At 42.0% G+C, this 19,441-nt stretch overlaps 1 protein-coding gene across 1 annotated transcript in view; it reads right to left on the bottom strand.

Annotated features, from left to right (window-relative positions):
• The window catches only part of STX18 (syntaxin 18), a 122,166-nt gene that overhangs the window by 24,089 nt on the left and 78,636 nt on the right, over positions 1–19,441 (bottom strand). The window contains exons 3-6 of the mRNA XM_079919507.1: positions 17,719–17,834; positions 15,899–15,976; positions 15,673–15,739; positions 1,535–1,650 (exon numbers count right to left, since the gene is read on the bottom strand). Of these exons, the coding sequence (XP_079775633.1) occupies positions 1,535–1,650; positions 15,673–15,739; positions 15,899–15,976; positions 17,719–17,834 (377 nt within the window). The remainder of the gene's footprint in view (positions 1–1,534; positions 1,651–15,672; positions 15,740–15,898; positions 15,977–17,718; positions 17,835–19,441) is intronic.

Genomic DNA, 19,441 nt, shown 5'->3' with positions numbered 1-19,441 from the left:
TCAGCAGCCCTGACAATAGCTCCTGAATGAATGAATGGATGGATAAAGGGTCGAGCAGCTATGTCTGGCAGGAGTAAATTTAGATATGATACCCCTATGTACTGTTTACGAAAAGCAGGGCCCCATCACTTTGTGACTGATGCTGGGGTTTTCCCTCATTAGGAACAAGCGGAGATGGGCATGGGAGGGTGTGTGCGAGGCTTCTGGCCTATGGGACAAGGCAGCCTCCAGAGAGGATGGGCTCAGGCTCGACATAGAGTGACCCACACCTGGAATCCCAGTGACGCTCTTATCTTGTTATTTGACTTTTGATAGGTTATATAATTTCTTCAAAGCTCTGTTTCCTCACACATAAAATGATGACAATAACACCTCAAAAGACTCAGTGAGACTTGATTTGTTGACACCCCCAGTGGGTGCCCAGCACAATGAAGGGGGTGGTCACTGAACGCCAGTCTCCTTGCCCTTCCCACAGAAGCTGTTTTCAGCTACAGAAAGGCCTCTGGCATCTTTCAGGCTCACAAAGCCCCAAATGCATTCTGAATTCCCTCGCTTGCAATATGCAGGGAATAAATTAGATGGAAGGGAGGGCAGCACAGATGCACATGGAAATGCCAGGTCCACCATTTATGAACTTTTAACTTGGACAAGAAAAAGGTCATAAAATCCATCCCAGAGGGCTGCTACAAGGATGGTGGTGATGTCTGTGAAGATTCAGGACAGCGCCTAGTACCTGGGAGGCATGCAGTAAATGACAGCCATTGTGAGAGTATAGAAGAGGAGGCGAGGGAGACTCTCGGGCCTCAGCATCCTGGGATTCACACAAAGCAAAATCTCATGTGCCTCTGAGGTACAGCAAACTAAGCATGCATCCCCTACACAGGGTGGCCACCCTGGCCAGACACATGGATTGAAGATGTCCCCGACAGCATTACATATACATGCCCCTATGTTTCCAGACTTTATAGAGACACTGTATTTATCCAGCATCTACCATGTGTTAGGAGCTGTTCTAAGTTATGGGCCGGCTAGCAAACATGAAGACAGGAAGTTTATAAACCCAGACTTGCATTTTGTCCTATTGGCTCAATTGGCTGACAAAGGCGGCTGACACCACAGGCTCCGCCCCAAGGCAGGATGGTCAGGTCCAGGCAAGGTCAGTGCTGACAGTGCACTGCGTGGGTGCAGGGGAGGCAGCGCCCCACCGTTCCTGAGACTGACAGGCAGAGATCCCCATGATTCTTCCAGGTTCTAAGTCTCCAGTCCCCACCCCACTGGTGCGCAGCAACTCAGGCCCTTTCTCTGGACCTTGGCGGCTGCCAGGTGACTGGGGGATCCTCCCACCCCGCCCCTGCGGCGGCATTAAGATCCAACTGTGACCAAAAAAGACTGACACTTCCGTGTTTCCTTCGCTTTATGCAAATACTAACACCACAAGATGTCTGGGGCTGTGTTCCTTCTTTTTCTGCTTTGTATTTTGGCCAACGTGTCACAAGGAAGAGGCGCAAGGCAAGATTCTGATTTTAATTCATACCTGGAAATTCTTCAGTGACAGGTCTTTCTTCAGAGTCTTTTGAAGGATTCTGTGAAACTTTCTCAGAAGACATGGATTGTCTTGTCTTTGTATTTGGTTCTGGTTCCAGCTTAGATCTAAAGATAAAAAATTAGCAGTCATATCATTTACTTACACAGGATTCCGCCTAAAAGCAGAGAGGAGTCACACGTGGCCCTCACGCTTGCTCTGTGCCCTCTGGGGGAGAGCAGAGCCGCTGCCCTGGGCCCAGCGGCCATCCCCACACAGCTCTAGTGGGGCACTTAATACATGGCAGACCGCACACCCCCAGCCATAGCACGCAGCAGGACGAGTGCCATCAGGACGCACCAAAGGAAAGGACACCAGAACAGCCCAACCTCCTGAACCCACACTCTACACGTGGGCAGCGAAGGCCGACTGCTCTAAGTTCAACAAACCCAAGAAGCTGGTTGTCTTACACCAATGCAAAAGTGTTGCTGACTACACACACGCACGTGTTATATAACAAATATGACATATAAGTAATATCTGAAAATAACTGAACCATAAAAGCACAAGTCTTTACATATCCACTGGGGGGCAAGGCCTTGACTCAGGTCCCTAAGCCTCAGCACTTGGCACTGGCCCTGGGCTCCTCCCACAGTGTATTCTCTTCCACCCTCAGGGCCAGGTGCAACCTCACACGCTCACAGAGGCCTCCTGACTCTCCTACCTGAAACAGGCCTCCTCCTGTTACTCTGTGCCCCTGTCTGTCTTCTCCCCAGCAGTCACTGCAGTCTGGAACCATCCTGCTCGTTCATTTCTTTACTGGCTGTCTCACTCCACTGCAGTGCACGCTCTGAGAGCAGGGTACCTGACTTCATAAGTCGTAGTTGCTGTGTGGCCCTAGGTTCTAGATGAGTGTGTGCCATTTAGTGTTTAATAAATATAGGTTGAATGAACGGATACTTTACAATTGTCAATAAATGGCTAATACGAGGAAAAACAACCCGGTTATGAAACAACAGGCCTTGTATTGGAATTCATACAGCACTATGAAAATTCTAGGCAGATTGCTAAAAAGATCTAAGATAATTTCCACGTTACTAGGCAGAAGGACTAAAAATAAAAAGGACAATGTAAATGCATATAAGGATGATATAATTAATGCCAGCTAACGTTTACCGAGGGCTTATCAGGTATTGGGCACTTTTCTAAGCACTGTATATGCATAAATTTATTTAATGTCATACATCCCTATAAAGTAGTTACTAGTATTAATGGCCTTTTTACAGAGGAGGAAACTGAGGTATAGGGAAGTTAGGAACCTTGCCCAGGTCACACAGTTAGTAACTGGGCTGGGATGTGACCTTAGGGAACCCAAAACACAACAGACTAGTGTTCTAAGAAAGGCTGTTTTGGAAATGCTCCTCTACAACATTAACAATAGAAATTTCAAAAGTAATTATAATATCAATCATGTTAAGTGTTCCAGTTACTATGGCTGAGTAACAGACCACTCTAAAATTTAGTGCCTTGAAACAATATTAATTATTTACCATCTATCCATGTTTCTGGGGTCAGGAATTTGGGAGCAGCTTGGCTGGGCGGTTCTGACTCATGAGGGTACCGTTATAGGGCAATGGGGCCCCACCATCTGAAGGCTTGACTGGGGCTGGGGGGTTCACTTCCAGGGAAGCTCATTCACACAGCTCCGTGTTGGTGCTGGGAGGAGCCTCATCTCTTCCTTGTGAGTCCATGTCAATGTGTTACCTGGCATGGCAGCTGGCTTCTCCCAAAGAAAGCAGTCTCAGAGACTACGGTAAAAGCTTCAAGGCCTTTTATAACAGCCTCAGCCTCAGTTTATAACAAACTGTCATTTCTGTCATATTCCACTGCCCAGGCAGTTGCAATGGTCCACTCAGGTTCAAGGAGAGGGAATACAGACCTCATATCTCACACTCAATGAAGCAGTAACAAAATCACATTTTAATAAGACCATGGGGCATGGGATATGTTTGGGTGCAGCCATCTTTGAAAAATACATCTGCTATTCTAAGTATCATAGATATGCACAAAGATATAGTTTCAAGGATATTCAGCACTGCTTATAATAACAAAAAAATGACTTAGATGTTCATCAAAAAGTACCTGGTTTAGAGTTGGAAGATACAATGAAAGAGAAGACTCCATTTGCAATAGTCAAAACAAAAAAGATTAAAAAACTAACAATAACAACAAAAATTGCAGCGTAAACTTAGCAAGAAAAGCCCAAAACTCACAGATGTTCTTGAAAGATAAAAAAAAATACTGTAACAAATGAAAAGATGTATCATGTTCTTGGATTGAAAAAAGAAATACCATAAAGCCGTTAGTTCTCCCTAATTTAAAAATATAATGTGATCCCAATAAAAATATCACCAGGTTCCCCCCCCCCGCCATCTTGAAGTCAGACAAGTCAATTATAAAATTCATTTGGAAACATGCAAGAATAGTCCGAAAAACTGTAAATAAATATGGAACTCTAGTTAATGATATACATGCTGAAGTATTTATGGATAAGTGTACTGATGTTTGCAATTTATTTTGAATTGCATAAAAAAATGCCAAATGGTGTTAACACCTATGGAGGGAAATTTGGTAATATCTAGCAAAATTATATTTACTTTCTAACCCAGAAATGACTTCTATGACTCTATCCCAAAGATACAGCAATAATATGAAAAAGTAGGTGCAAGGCTATTCATTGTAGCAATTTTGTAATTCAATTTTAATACAGCAAAATCCTGAAAACTAACCATATGTCCATCAACCTGGAACTGGCTTAATAAACTCTGGAGTACTATGGAGCTGTAAGGAATGAAGAATAACTCTCTATACTGCTGTGGAGCAAATCAAGCAAGGTGAAGAGAAGTGCGTATAGGAGGGAACTTCCTTAATCTGATAGAAGACATCTACAAAAAATCTACAGTTAACATCATACCTTATGGTGAAAGGCTAAATGTTTTTCCCTAAGATGAGAAAGAAGGTAGGGATGTAGTATACCTGGGCAACAAGAGAGGAGAGAGAACAATTACAAATCATTTTATGAGGCCAGCATTACCCTGATATGGAAATCTAACAAAGATATGACAAGAAAGGAAAATTAGACAAATACCTTCATGAACATAAATGCAAACATCCTTAACAAAATATAAGCAAACTGAATTTAACAATGTATAAAAACAGCAATGCATCATGGCCAAGTGGGGTTTATCCCAGAAAGGCAGAGTTGGTTTAACATCTTAAAATCGATCAGTGTAATACACATTAACAGAAAAGAAAAGCACATGATCATCTCATTAGATGCAGAAAAAGCATTTGAAAAATTCAAGATACCTTCATAATAAAATGTTTCACCGAACTAGTACTAGAGAGTGTGCAGCAAAGGGTTGATGCAGCAGGTTTGGGTGTTCCAACTCTACACATTTCAAAGAAACTGGCCCTGGACCAGTTCCTGGGAGATAACCACCAAGCTCTGAGAACATCCTGCCTGATAAAGGCTGTTCTTGTACGCCTGGGGCCTTGGACCACACCAGACAGTTTACACTAACAATGTGATTAATGTTGGGGTCTTGGACCAAGCTGTATGAGTTCGACCTCTGGAGGGACTAGAGACTGATTAACTAAAGCCAGCAGCTTGGGCGCTCCATGCATACATGACTGATCCCCAATGAAATCCTGTGGGCTTCCCTGGTTGACAAATACTGTGTACATGTTGTCCCACATCACACATTCTCATTGCTGGGAGAATTAAGCACTGTCCGCGCTATTCCATTGGGAGGACAACAAGAAGCTTGCATCTGGTGGCTCCTGGACTTTGCCTTACGTGCCTTTTACCTTTGCTGATCCTAATCTGTTTCTTTTCACTGTAATACTATACCATGAGTATAACAGATTTTCTGGGTTCTGTGAGTCCTTCTAGCAAATCATTAAACCTGAGGGCAGTCTTGGGAACCCCTGACAAAGAAGGGAATTTCCTAACCTGATGAAGAGCTACAGAATACCTATAGCTAACATCACACTTAATGTGAAGCAATAAATCCTTGCCCCATAATTAGGAACAAGGCAAGGATGTCCATTCTAACCACTTCTATTCAACATGGTACTGGAGGCCCACATCCTAGGCAGTGCAATAAAGCAAGAAAAAGAAATAAAAGGTATAAAGATGACGTTATTTATATATGGCATCATTGTTTATGCAGAAAATTACACAGAATTTACAAAAAAGCTGCTAGAACTAATATGTGAATTAATTAAGGTTGCAGGACAGAAAGTTATTTTGCAGATACAAAAATTAATTGTATTTTCTATATACTAGCAATGAGAAATTGAAAAGGAAAATTAATAAAACAATACCACTTACAAGAGCTTCAAAAAATCTAGGAATTTAACAAAAGATGAGTAACACCTCTACTACGCTGAAAATGACAAAATATTGCTAAGAAAAAGAAATTTAAATATAAAGATAGAAATCAATGAAAAGATATACCATGCTTGTAGATAGGCATTAAGACATCCATTCTCCCTAAATTTATATATAGGTTCGATATGATCCCTATAAAAATCCCAGCAGGTTTTCTGAAGAAGCTGACAAGCTGATTCTAAACTTTCTATGGAAATATACAAAGGATCTAGAATAGCAAAAATAATATTGAAAAAGCAGAAATTTGGAGGACTAACATCAGCTGACTTCAAGATTTACTACAAAGCCACAGTAATCAAGATAGTGAGGTACCAGAATAAAAAATTCTGATTAATAACACTGAATAAAGAGTCCAGAAACAGATATATATGTACGGTCAATTGATTTTTGACAAAGGTGCCAGGTCAACTCAATGAGGAAAAGAAAGTTGAAATATTGCTGGAATAAGTGGATATTTATATGGAATAAAATGAACCTCAACCTCATCTCACTATATCAAAAAATTAATCTGAGATAGATGATGGGCCTAAACATAAAACCTAGACTCACAAAGATCCCAGAAGAAAACATGAAAGACTAACTCGGTAGACAATATAAAAACAGATAAATTGGACTTCCTCAAAATTAAGAGTTTCTGCTCATCAAAGGACACCTTTAAGAAAATGAATAGACAAGCCACAGAACAGGGAAACATATTTGTAGCACATATCGAACAAGGAACTTGTATGCAGGCTATACAAAAATAACTCCATTACAAGTCAACAATAAAAAGACAAACAATCCGGTAAAGAAATGGGTTAAAGACTTGAACAGACATCTCAAAGAAGCAAATATACGAGTAGTCAATAAGCAGAGGAAAAGGTGCTCTAGACCACAGTCTAGAGCAAGAGCTGAAAAAATGAGCTATTACTACCACTCTTACTACTGCCGCTACTATCACTGGGTAATAAGAAAAGGCAGAGGGGTGGGACAGTCTTGTGAAATCCTAAAGAAATACACATTTTTTATTCTGACAAGATGCAGACCAATGGAGGAACAGAAGAAAACAGCTGACAAAATCCATTAGTAATTCAAAAAATTCAGGGACTTCCCTGGTGGTCCAGTGGTTAAGACCCCACACGTCCACTGCAAGGGGCACGGGTTCGATCCCTGGTTTGGGAACTAAGATCCCACATGCTGCGTGGTGTGGCCAAAAATCTAAAAAAAAAAAAAAAAAAAAAAAATCAAAAAAATCAGAGAAGGGAGAACACTGCTGTAATCTTTGCAAGGGACTCAGCAGGGTCTTCCAATTAGGGGCCAACTAGTGCTCATCTTCTGGGTTGGTGCTGTGGAGGGGGAAGGATTTGAGGAGTCTTGGTAGATCAGCAGGGGAGAGGTCTCGGGGCGGGGGGCAGCCACAAACTGCTTGAGTGTGCACAGCCTTGACCTCAGCCATGTTCCTCAGTAGGACTGGCCTGATGTCCTCCTAGACTGTCTTGGCTGACAGGTTACTCCAGTAATTCCACACATCCATGGCGGTTGGAGACTGGGTCCTTAAACCATTGGCTGATTGACTGCCTGAGAAAGACAAATATGTTTAGAAATATGTTTGGAGACAAAAGTGGGCTTGGATCCTAGTCTGCAGCTTATCTGCAGAGTAGCCTCTAGTCTGCCACTTATCTGCACTGTGACAGGTATTTTGTTTTGTTTTGTTTTTTAAATCCTCTTTGCTGAGTTTTCTTTATCTGCAAAATGAATTAAATAGCGCTTTTCTAAAAAGGTTCTTGTAAACATTGAATGAGATCACCCGTGACAACGGACCTAGCACAGAGGTTGGCACGCAGTAGGTGCTGCCCTGGCTCACCTTGTAAGCACTGAGCCTCAGTTTCCATATCTGTAGAGCAGCTTCCAGTATCTTCTGTTCCAACCAATAAAACAAGGTTCCTTCTACCTTTTTCCGTTTCACTTCTTTGATAATGAGAAACCTGGCTTCTGGTATCCTTCCAATATTAACACTCAAAGTCATTGCAAAGACTAAATAACACAGCAGACCAAAAAAAAAAAAGTACTATGGAAAAGGTAAGTACTTTATAAATTCTTACTGCTACTAATTCAGAGAGTAGAAATAACTGGGGGCTTCTCAGGGGAAGTGTCACTTAGGCAAACTCTTAAAAGAGGAGTAAAGTTTTGCCAGGCACAGAAAAGCAGAAAGGACGTTCTAGGCATAAAGAACCTAGGTGTGGAATTGCTGGGTCATTGGGTGGTCATTTAACTTTGGAGAAATATTTGGCTGGTTCTTTTTTTTTTTTTTTTTTAATAAATTGGTTGTTAATACACACTTTTCTTTTCTTTTTCTTAAATTTCTTTTTATTTATTTATTTGGTTGCGCCGGGTCTTAGTTGCAGCAGGCGGGCTCCTTAGTTGTGGCTCGCCAGCTCCTTAGTTGTGGCATGTGGGATCTAGTTCCCTGACTAGGGATCGAACCCGGGCCCCCTGCATTGGGAGCGTGGAGTCTTACCACTGCACCACCAGGGAAGTCCCTGGCTGGTTCTAATAAAGAGTTACTTTATTAGAAGTAAGTAGCCATAAATCAGAGTTCCAAATATTAACCAGCCATAAATGAGAGTTCCAGTTGCTGCATATCCTCTCTAACATTTATCACTTTTATTTTAGCCATTCTAACATGTGTGAAATGGGATCTTGCGGGGTTTTATTTTATTGTGAAATAATCACATGCAGAGAAGTCTGTAGTTCGAAGAATGCTTTTTCCTGAACCATTGGAGAGTAAGTTGCCAACCTGATGCCCCTTCAACTCTGAATATTTTAGTACTTCCTAAAAACAAGAACATTCTTTGATACAGTCAGAATACAACCATCTGTATCAGGAAATTCACATTGATACATTTCTCCCATCCTCTCCCTAGACCCCATTCTAATTTGACCAGATCTCAATAATATCCTTTATAAGAAAAAAATTCAGTTCAGAGTCACACACTGACTGCATCTAGTTGTCGTTTCTCTTTAGTCTCCTTTGGATTAAACAGATCTTAGCCTTTCCTTGAGTTTCAAATCCTTGATACACGCCAGTTATTCTGTAAGACGTCCCTCAATCTGAGTTTGTCTGACCTTTCCTCGTGGTTGGATTCAGGTTATGCATCTCTGGTATAAAAACAATATGATATGATAGAAGTGATATTCTATTTCCATACTTCTCATTTCATCCTATCAGGCTGTACATGATTTCACTTTGATCACTTGATTAAGGTAGTGGCTGTAACCGTAAAGTTACTCTTTCCTCTTTGTAATTAATAAGTCTGGGGGGAGGGACTGCTTAGATACTATGCAATTATCAATTTCAAACTTTCAATTTACTCATTTATTTATTCCTCTCTAGATGGGCTCATGATGCCCTACTTTATTCAATGGGTTATAATCTGCTACCATGTATTTTGACGGTCCAATTGTCTCTAATGTGGTCAGCAGAAGCCCCTTCAAACTGGCTTATGTCCTTTTTGCATGTCCCCATCACTCGCTGAGCCGTTCGTTCCTTGCTTTCTGGCACAACAAAATGTTCCAGGCTCATTTTATACTTTCCCTGACCCAGCCCCAGAATCAGCCATTTCTCCAAGGAGCGCTGGTTCCTGGAAGCTGAAATTGCTATTAAGAAGCCAAGATCTGAGTGCTAAGTATTCTTATTGCTACTGGGATATCGGTGCGTCCAGGCCCTCTCAGTGGACAGAACCAGAAAAAATGTGTATGTGTTTGCGGACCTAGACACGCATACACATTTACAACCATATTTCATTTCTATATCTACCTATGTAAAATGAAAACCATGAGTTCACACCAGTACTTTTCATTCCAATCCAATTTCCCTTTCACTCCCCTGAGTGTGAAACCTGGCTCCCATTATCCGTATATACTTACTATTTGATCAGTCCCCCTTGTATATCACCAACTTGCCACCTCCACTGCCACTCCTCCCCCATGTGGACACGCCCCTGTCCTTGCTCAGGCTCTCACTGCCCATGCTGAGCCACCCCTCCTCAGCTTGCTCACACTCTGACCTGCCCTGGGAAACGACAGCTCCCCGAAGCTGCAGACACGCGTCTTACGCTGCCCCACTCCATGGCTGCGGGACTGAATTGTTCAGGAAGGAGAGGGGCTTAACTGACTTTTAAATAAAGGGTTCCATTAATGTCTGTCGCCCTTTGTGTCCAGGGTATGCTAATGTGCCAGTTTTTAATTTAAAATGAATAAAGGACTGCAATGCAGCAGACACAGATGAAGTTGAGTGCTTTTTTTTTTTTTTAAGTGATAAAAACAGATCTAATTATACACAGAATGTCTACTGAGATCCTCAGGGAAATTACAGATTAACTAGTTGAAGGCAATTTGAGAAAAGCAATTTTTAAAAAGTCATCAGAAAGATCAGTTTATGCTCCATGATTTACTTAAACTGATTTCTCTAACTGAAAGCTGAGCATTTCATAACAGCAATCCAAACAGTTTCCACCTGGCCAACATCTGTTTCCAGGTCCCTTATTTGAAAGACTTTGGGATTTTATTTAAAATTTAAGAACAGGAAGAGATAGAAGAGAGGGAGAGAAACAGATTTTCCAGTTTCAAAACAAGAAAATATGTGGAAGAAGTTCTTTGCAAACCTTAAATAAAGCCCTGTACAAATATTTGAGAAAAATGATTAATATTCTAGAGTCAGGCATAGCTCTTATACTTCTTTTATGCCCCCAACAAAGACTCTGGTAGAAAGGAGATATTTTTGATACCTAATATTATAGCACTCTCATTTCAAAGATGGCTTTCAGTCTAAGGTATCCACTCTGGCACAGGTACCCTGTACTCCCACAGAGCAGGAATATCTCAAACTACCTTAAGCCATCTTCACACTTACAGATATTTACTGGGCATCTACTCCATACTGGGTGATTTTCAGGCCAGTGCTACTCAAAGTATGGTCCGCAGACCAGAATGAGACTATGAACTGTTTGTTACCGGTCTGCTATGAATAAGTACAAAAATGAAGAATAAGCATTTAGAAACATTTATAGCAATTTGATACTGCCATTTAATCAGGGGACTCCTGTCTCTGAACAGGGTATAGACCACTTCAGGTGTTATCAAACTACTGTGGTGGCTCACCAGCAGCATAAGCTACGAACTAGACCTGCGCAGTGGAACTTGACACATCAGTCCATGATGGACTGCAAAGAACAAACAGCAACAATGTGGTCCTTCACCTCAGAGACTTTGGTCTAAGCCAGGGGTCAGCATGCTTTTCCTGTAAAGGGCCAGATGAGAAATACTGTAGGCTTTGTGAAAGAACATATATGGTCTCTAACCCCATATTCTTCTTTTTTTCTTTTGCTTCTTGTTTTACAAACATCTAAAAATATAAAAACCATGTTCTCCTTGAGGGCTGTACAGAAACAGGCTAGATTTGGCTTGCAGGCCATAGTTTGCTGATCCCCTGTTCTAGGTGGTGACTAAGACAAAATCACAGGTGGGGGCAATATGGAGAGGTTGGTAAAAGGGTACAAACTTTCAATTATAAGATGAACAAGGTCTAAGGATCTGATGTACAACATGATGACTATAGCTCATAACACTGTATTGTATAACTGAAATTTGCTAAGAGAAAAGAACTTAAATGTTCTCAGCAAAAAAAAAAAAGGAAAAAGAAACTGCTATATAAAAAATAAATAAAATAAAATACAAAAATTCAAAAAATAAATAGGTAAAAAAAAGATAAATATATGAGGTTATGAATGTTTTAATTAACTAGATGGGCAGGAATCCTTTCATAATGCATACATATATCAAATCACTACAGTGTACTCTTTAAATATTTTAAAATTTTGTACGTCAAATACAAAAAAAGCCAAAATTAAAAAAAAAAAACCCACAAAATCCTTGCTATGGACTTAGTATCACATCGTATCACTTCTTGTTTTCTTCATCTCTATCATCATTATCATCCCCAACACTGGCAAAATTTATTGAGCTGTTACGATATGCAGGATACCGGGTTAGGGGCTGTGGATATGAAGAGGTAAACGACAAAATTCTGCCTTCACCAAGCTTCCAATCTAGTTGGAATGAGAGGACCAAATCATAAATAATACTGTGAGTACGTTCTTTAAGTACCAAATAAGTATGGCGACAGCATGTGTTGTAAGTATACCAGTTTTTCTTTAAAGAAGGAAAAATGGAATGCAGCAAAATTTTTATCTTTTGTAACCAACCTAAGGGAGTAAATAATAAATAACTCAAGGTCATACACCTGGCCATGGGATCGGGCACTATTTCTAAAGTGTGTTTGCCAGGAGTTTCAAGAGTAAAGGGCTCCACAGTGAGCAGGGCTCTCTCTTAGAAAGATGGAATCAAGGCACAGGGTCAGTGTAAAGACTCAGGGAACTCTATACACTAAGAGTTTCTCAAACTTGTTTGACCATGGAACCTGCTTACAGAGTAACACTTATTTTACTTAGGTTGCCAGGATTTCCTCAGAATATCATAGGAAATTCTCACATTATCCTTTAGAATTAATAGTAGGATGTGACAATATTCTGATAGTTAACTTCAAGCTACAATGATAAATTCAGAAGGTGCTGTAAACTTGTCTAGACTTCCTATCTGTTGTTTCATAACCTGTGCAATGTTAGAAGAAACATCATCTTTCAGGCAATATGTTTTATCAATCTCAAGTCTCCCTTGAAGCAGAAAAAACAGCCAGGAGTTCCCACTCTAAGAATATCACTGTGCTAGCGAAAAGTGATGTGTTCAAATGATGCACCCAAACCCAGCAAACTTTAAAGTGAGGTTAGCCATGGGCAGATTCAGGATCAGACGACTCACCAGTGAATAAGAAAGAAATAGCAATTTGAAGAGAAGCCCTACTATTTTAAGTTTGGATGTGTTCCTGGATTTCTGTATAGTTTATTACACCTAAACAAAGAAAATGCTCTGAACTCGTGAAAAACAATATCAGAGGTTAGTTTTAATTTCCAGATCGCCACCTCAAACCTCTTCCCAGGAAAAAGAAAGGCGATTGATATTCAACCTGATTGCTTTCTGGAAACGGGAAACGTTTCTGATGTTTTAAATTAGAGCACATACCCAGGAGGGCATCTGTTGGCTATTTCAACTTAAATCTTAACCAAAATATTCGTGCTTTCAGGTGATCAGGAGGATATGGGTGTACGTCAAACCCTTTGGGGATGACAAGGTCACCTGTGCCAATGCTGTGTCTATACTGCCCACAACCTTTCCATTTTATAAGCTCTCAATACATAGACCTGAGGATCCTGTAATGAGTGCCTGTGCCCCATTCCTTCCTTCACTCAAGAACCCTTAACTGAGCACCTATCTTGTGCTAGGCTCTGATTAAGGCACTGGGACCACAGAGAGAAAAGACACAATGGTCCCTGTCTTCAAAGGACTCTCAGTCTCATAGCAGGAGGAGGAACAGAGGTGAGACCCCAGCAAGAGTTATCACCATCTGCATGCTCAGCTTAAGGCAACTAACAGCAGGTGCAACTGTCAACTCAGGTAGCACAGTGCCTAGGGATGGGTGAAGAGAGCTACATTTGACAATGGTGCATCCTTCTAAGCAATGGAGCCGGCATGGAGGGAAAACCCCAGAAAGCGCAGCTGAGACTACGTCTGCCTTCACGGGCAAAACATTTTCACCCCGTCTGGAATAAGAGCCCTTCGGTGTGAGAGATTAGTGCGATATTACCATTCTATGAAAATAAACACCATCAGAGAATAACTTTTCTCTTACACTGTGAAAGGTTTAAAATACAAAACTATCAGACTGCCCCTTTACTAACAAATACGCTCTTCTTTCACCAAGAAAAAAACAAACACGAGAGTAGCAACAATGTCATAAAACATGAGAACTTGGGTTTCTCAAACCTATTTTATAAGAATGATTTTTAACATAACCATCACCAATGAAAACAAAATAATACAAAAACAAAGAACCCACCAATCCAACTTGACAGTGAAAACAACTCTACTTAACAGCCAAATTACCTTCAGGAAACTTGCCATTCATTCATTCCACAGTCCTCACTGAGTGGCTTCCCTAGACTGGGACAGGCATCAAGCCGCACACTGGGCTAAGGGGGCGTACTAGCAGCTTTCTAAGAGTGGAAGTGTCACACCTGACCATGACAACGCGCAGGGAACCTACATCGGAAGGAGCCACTAATAGGGCCCATGGGAACTGCAAAAGGCCTTAAAGAGCAAGCAACATCTTAACTGGGGCTGGAAGTATAAATAGGAATTGGCTTGCCACGTGAATATAGGGGACAGGGGCAGGGAATATAAATATATATGTGAAGGGCATTCTGGGCAGAGACCTCAGCAAGGATTAAGGCATAAAAATTTCAAAGAACAAGGCCTCTTTAGAACACAAAGTAGTCAGGTATAGTCAGAGCATAAATCCACGGAGACCAACTAAGAAACAAATCGTTACGGGCCTGGAATGTCATGCTGTGAAGTTTAGCTTTGTAAAGACACTGGAGCAAGGGAGTGATAAAAGTATATGTATGTTTTAGGCAGATGCCTTCTGGGGTAAGGTGAGGAAAGAACTAGAAGGGAGGGCTGGACTACATTGTGAAGGGTCACACAGTTATTTCCCTCAAGGTCCTCTGCTCAAAGTAATTGGCACAGGGCAGCTATCTGACAGGAGACGAGAATGAACTTCACTGCCTAAATGAGAACAATTCCCATCTGATCTTAATTTGTCCAGACCTCTGCTGAGAACCAGGAACTGAAGAGGCAGCTGCCAAAGCCTCTTCTTACTTTACTCAAGGTACCTGTTAAGTCTCAAGTGTCAAGGTCCGCCTGAGATAAGGAAGCAGAATTGGCGTCTCTCGCTCTGGTGGGTGTGAGACCCAGTGACCACGCACCACCTCTCGATGACAAATCACACACCATCAAGGCCCTAACTTCTCCTCCAGGACTTGCTTTGGGCAAATACTCTGCCTGCCCTCCTGCCTGAGCCTGGACTGCTCTCTTCCTCTCTAATCCCTTACCCAGATTATTTTCTTTCAGCATCCAACACAAAGCCCATTGTTTGCGAAATCTGCCCTGGTTAACCTGACGTTCAAATCTGAGTTCAGCTATGTGACACTGTGCAAGTAACCCAAATTCCCTGAGCCTCAACTTCCTCTATAATATGGGGTACTAATACTTTTTAATAGAGTGGCTGTGAGGACTAAATGAAATAAACATAGTGCCTGACACATAGTAAGTGCTTAAGAGCAGATAATAGTATAAGTTAACATATATTAACCACTCAACGGCAAGTGTTTTACCTACATCAACTCATTTTATTCTCACAACAACCCAACAAGGTAGGTATTATAAATCTTTCCATTTTACAAGTGAGGAAACTAAGGCACAGAGAAGTTAAGCAATCTTCCCACGGTCACACAGCAAAGCCACGATTTAAACACAGGCTGCCTGCCTGCAAGCTGGAGCTCTTAGGTCCTAGGCTTTGCAACTCAATGGTACCAGTCCCCACCCTGAACTTGCTACTGATCTCACTAATTATGACATATCCTGATTAAGTTAGCTTATTTTTCATGTTTATATAGCAACCCAGTCTGACTCTAAAGCATAGTGCTCTACAAACTTTATTTGCTATTATTAATTAAAGAACACCAATGGAGACAATACTTACAATCTTTTCTTGTCCACCACTCGCTTAACTCGGATGGCTCTTTGTTCTGAGTAAAGTTTACATACTCCTGTTCAGGGGAAAATAGCAGAGACCACTTAAAACTGCTTCTCGGGCAAAGGTATCATTAAATACAATGAGACAGGACAGTCTTCAGCTAGCAAAGCTAAATGTTGCATCCCATCTATTGTGAAATGCCACATTTGCCCTTTAAGATAAAATGAAATACTTTTTAAGTAATCTTCAATGAAATCCAAAACAGCACTCCTGTGCTCCTTCACTTGCTGGGAATGTATCTCCTTGTGGGCTGTAACAGAAAAGGACAATATTCAGGGCTCTGTATTCAATTACACAGAAGAACAATTCATCTTCAGCTTCCTCACAACAGTTTCCTTATTAGAAGTATTCTTAAAAATACAGCTATAAAACAAGTCTTGTGTCAAGTGACATTACATTTTTAAAAGAGTAAGATTTATTAGGCTTTGTGAGAGTAAAAGATTCAACCTGCAGAAAAACTAGTCAAATAATTTATGGGTTATTACAGCACATAGGGATGGCATCTGACACAGCCCTCTTCTTGAGTGCTGACCCTGTTCGTATTAACAGCGCCCAACGCTCAAGCTGACCTTCAAGTAACATGTTTAAATCAAACTCAGAGCACACACGCCCCCTGTGCCTGCCTGTTTTTCAGCCTGGAATGCTCCATCCTCTCCCCTCAGCCATTCACATTTCCTTTACACACCGAGTCAAACCTTCCTTCTCCAGGAAACCTTGATTCTCTGAGCCACAAGGATGCCTTTCTTCTGTGAACCATCACTTCTTCTTAGAGTCCGTGCCAGTTACTTTGCTAAGACAGCTCCGGTTTATGAGAGCCTGAGTACCTACCGTGTGCAGGCACCCTGTTAGTACTTCACGTAAATCACTGCTAATGACCCAAACAAGGCAAAAGGCAATTCTAATTAGGCCTGTTTTACACATGAAGAAACTAAGGCTCAGAGTCAATAAGGAGGCCAAGGTCACTTAATTCCTCAGTTTATTAATGTTCATGTATATTTTCTAGGTTATCTCAATGAATGTCCTTAAGGGCAGGGGGCATGATCTGTTTCTACCATAGGGCCGCGTAATCTGAGATTCTTAGCTGATCCATGAAATTGTACACAAAGTTTTGTGCATATGTATATTTTTTTCTGGCAGGAATGTCTATAGCTTTCAACAGACTCTCCAGGCTGTCCATGGAAGCTTCCCAAACAAAGTCTGTGTCAAGCACAACAGCATCTGGCCACTTGAACTCTATGCTATGTTAATGGAATCTGTATCTGCCTAAGCAAATTAAAAAAGAATCAAGGAAGCCATCTCAGCCTCTCAGTAAGATTTAAACATCAGTGAAAGTGAGACGATAACAGTAACCCTAATGCTAGCTATTGTTCTAAGGATGCCATGAGAATTCTCATAAAAACCCTAAGCAATATACCTAAGAGATATACGCTGAGAAATATCTCCATTTTATAGATGAAGAAACTGAGACCCAGGGCGATTAAGTGACTTGCCAAAGGCCATATGGCCAGAACATGGTGGAGCTGGGGTGGGTCCATAAGCAGCCAAGGCCCCAGAGTCTTCCTCTTAACCATGAGCGTCTGATACTGCAGTTTACTTTAATACTCTAAGTAGAGAGTTTAGAGACCTTGTATCCTTGTCCACATGCCATCAACTGCTGCCCCTCTCAGTGCCACCCAGGACACAGGCACACACGCACACACCTCCACACACGATTCATCTTCTCTGACCCTGGCCCCTTGGTAAATTTTTGGTTCTGTCTGGAGAGGTCCTTTCCGCCTCCCTCTTCCCATCTGTTTAACTTGAATTCATGGCCTTTTCATTATTGTTAACAGCTTAGGTTAAAACACTAATCAAGAAAAAAGAATTTTAAAGTTCTGAAACCTAAATCGAAATAAGAACACAAAAGAGAGCTTTACGCGGCTGTGCCACGTGCATGCTGTAAGTACTTAATTGAGTCACAGCTGGCTGGCTGCATCTTGTGGGGCACGGCACCTTGTGTTCTCAGCTGCTGGATCGCTTCTGAGCAGGTCCTCATGAATGTCTGAGCATCCTGGTCTATCTGGTCTCGTTCTGTGTCCGTCATTCTCCCATATTCAGACATGACATGGCTAACAAAGAGAGAGAGAGGGACAAAATTAAAGGGCAGCAGCAAATGACCACACGTGGAGTCACGAGGTGTGAAAGGAAGAACAAAGTTCCCTGCTGCCGTGACGTTTAAGCTGAGACTTGAAGATGAGGAGGAACTGGCCAGGCTAAGAGGTGGGAGAACGCTCTAGACAGTAGAACCAACACTTACGAAGGCCGTCAGGAAAAGCTTCCTGAAGACCAAACTGGAGCAGGCCACGCCAGCGAAAGAGTGTGGCGGGCCTGGAGTGGAATCAGGGGCCGGAGCACACAGGCCTTGTTAAGAGTGTGGGCTTTGACTTTGAGAACAGCGGGGCAGCTACTGATGGCTGTCACAAAGCACACTGACAGAGTTGGAGTCCCCCAGAGGAACCCCTGGGGGCTGCACGGAGAGCGCTGTGGGGACACCATTTGTGAAGAGCTGTTTCAGGCTGGCATTTCTCCCATGTTGACAAGTGGTCTTCAAAACTCACCATGAAAGAGCTTTTAGAACCATTTCACTTCCCCTGATAATCAGTTAAAACTCTAAAGTTACTGAACAAGTAAGGGTGCCCACTTTCAGTAATGCCGCACCCTGAAGCTGTTGTAGCTATATCTCTGTGCTCATTTCTGTAAGACATGGGTGGGTGCTGCAGCACTATTATGAACAGTGATGAGACACCCTGGACACTACAGCTGAAATTCAGAATCACAAAATGTCAAGTTAAAAGGGACCTTAGATAATCATTCCACTTCCACCCACCAGCCGCACTAGCCCCCGTTCCCATCCTCACTGAGAATAAAATACAAAGTCCTGATATTCCCAACCTCCACCTGTGACCATACTTCCTGCCTCTCGTTCCCATTCACTTTGCTCCAGTCACACTGGCCTCCTTGCTATCCCCCAATCAGACACACAACCTTCGGCAGCCTGGGCTCTCTCCCAGCAGATGCCTGACCTCTCTCTGCCCTCGCATCTCTGCTCACACGGCCTGACCAGAACCAGCCCCACCGACCACCCCCTGTGCCGCACCCAGCACTTGCCCTCAGTGGTGGTCACTGCCTGTGTTGGTTATTTTTAGTTTTTATTTTCTTTAGTCTCCCTAATTCTTTTGTTTTAAATTGAAGTATAGTTGATTTATAATGTGTTAGTTTGAAGTGTACATCAAAGTGATTCAGTTATACAGATTCTTCAGTTATACAGATTCTTTTCCATTACTGATTACTGCAAGATGTTGAATATAGCTCCCTGTGTTGTACAGTAGGTCCTTGTTGTTTATTATTTATTTATTTAATTTTTTTTTGGCGGTACACGGGCCTCTCACTGTTGTGGCCTCTCCCGTTGCGGAGCACAGGCTCCGGATGCGCAGGCTCAGAGGCCATGGCTCACGGGCCCAGCCGCTCCGCGGCATGTGGGATCCTCGTGGACCAGGGCACGAACCCATGTCCCCTGCATCGGCAGGCGGACCCTCAACCACTGATCCACCAGGGAAGCCCTGTTGTTTATTTTATATATAGCAGTATGTATCTGCTAATCCCCAAACTCCTAATTTATCCCTCCCTACCCCTTTCCCCTTTGGTAACCCCTTTGTTTTCTAAGTCTGTTTCTGTT

This window comes from Stenella coeruleoalba (genome assembly GCF_951394435.1).
Source record: "Stenella coeruleoalba genome assembly, chromosome: 4".
NCBI classification, from domain to species: Eukaryota; Metazoa; Chordata; class Mammalia; order Artiodactyla; family Delphinidae; genus Stenella; species Stenella coeruleoalba.
Note: the sequence above shows the minus strand (reverse complement) of the source record. Positions and strands in the feature narration are given on the sequence as shown.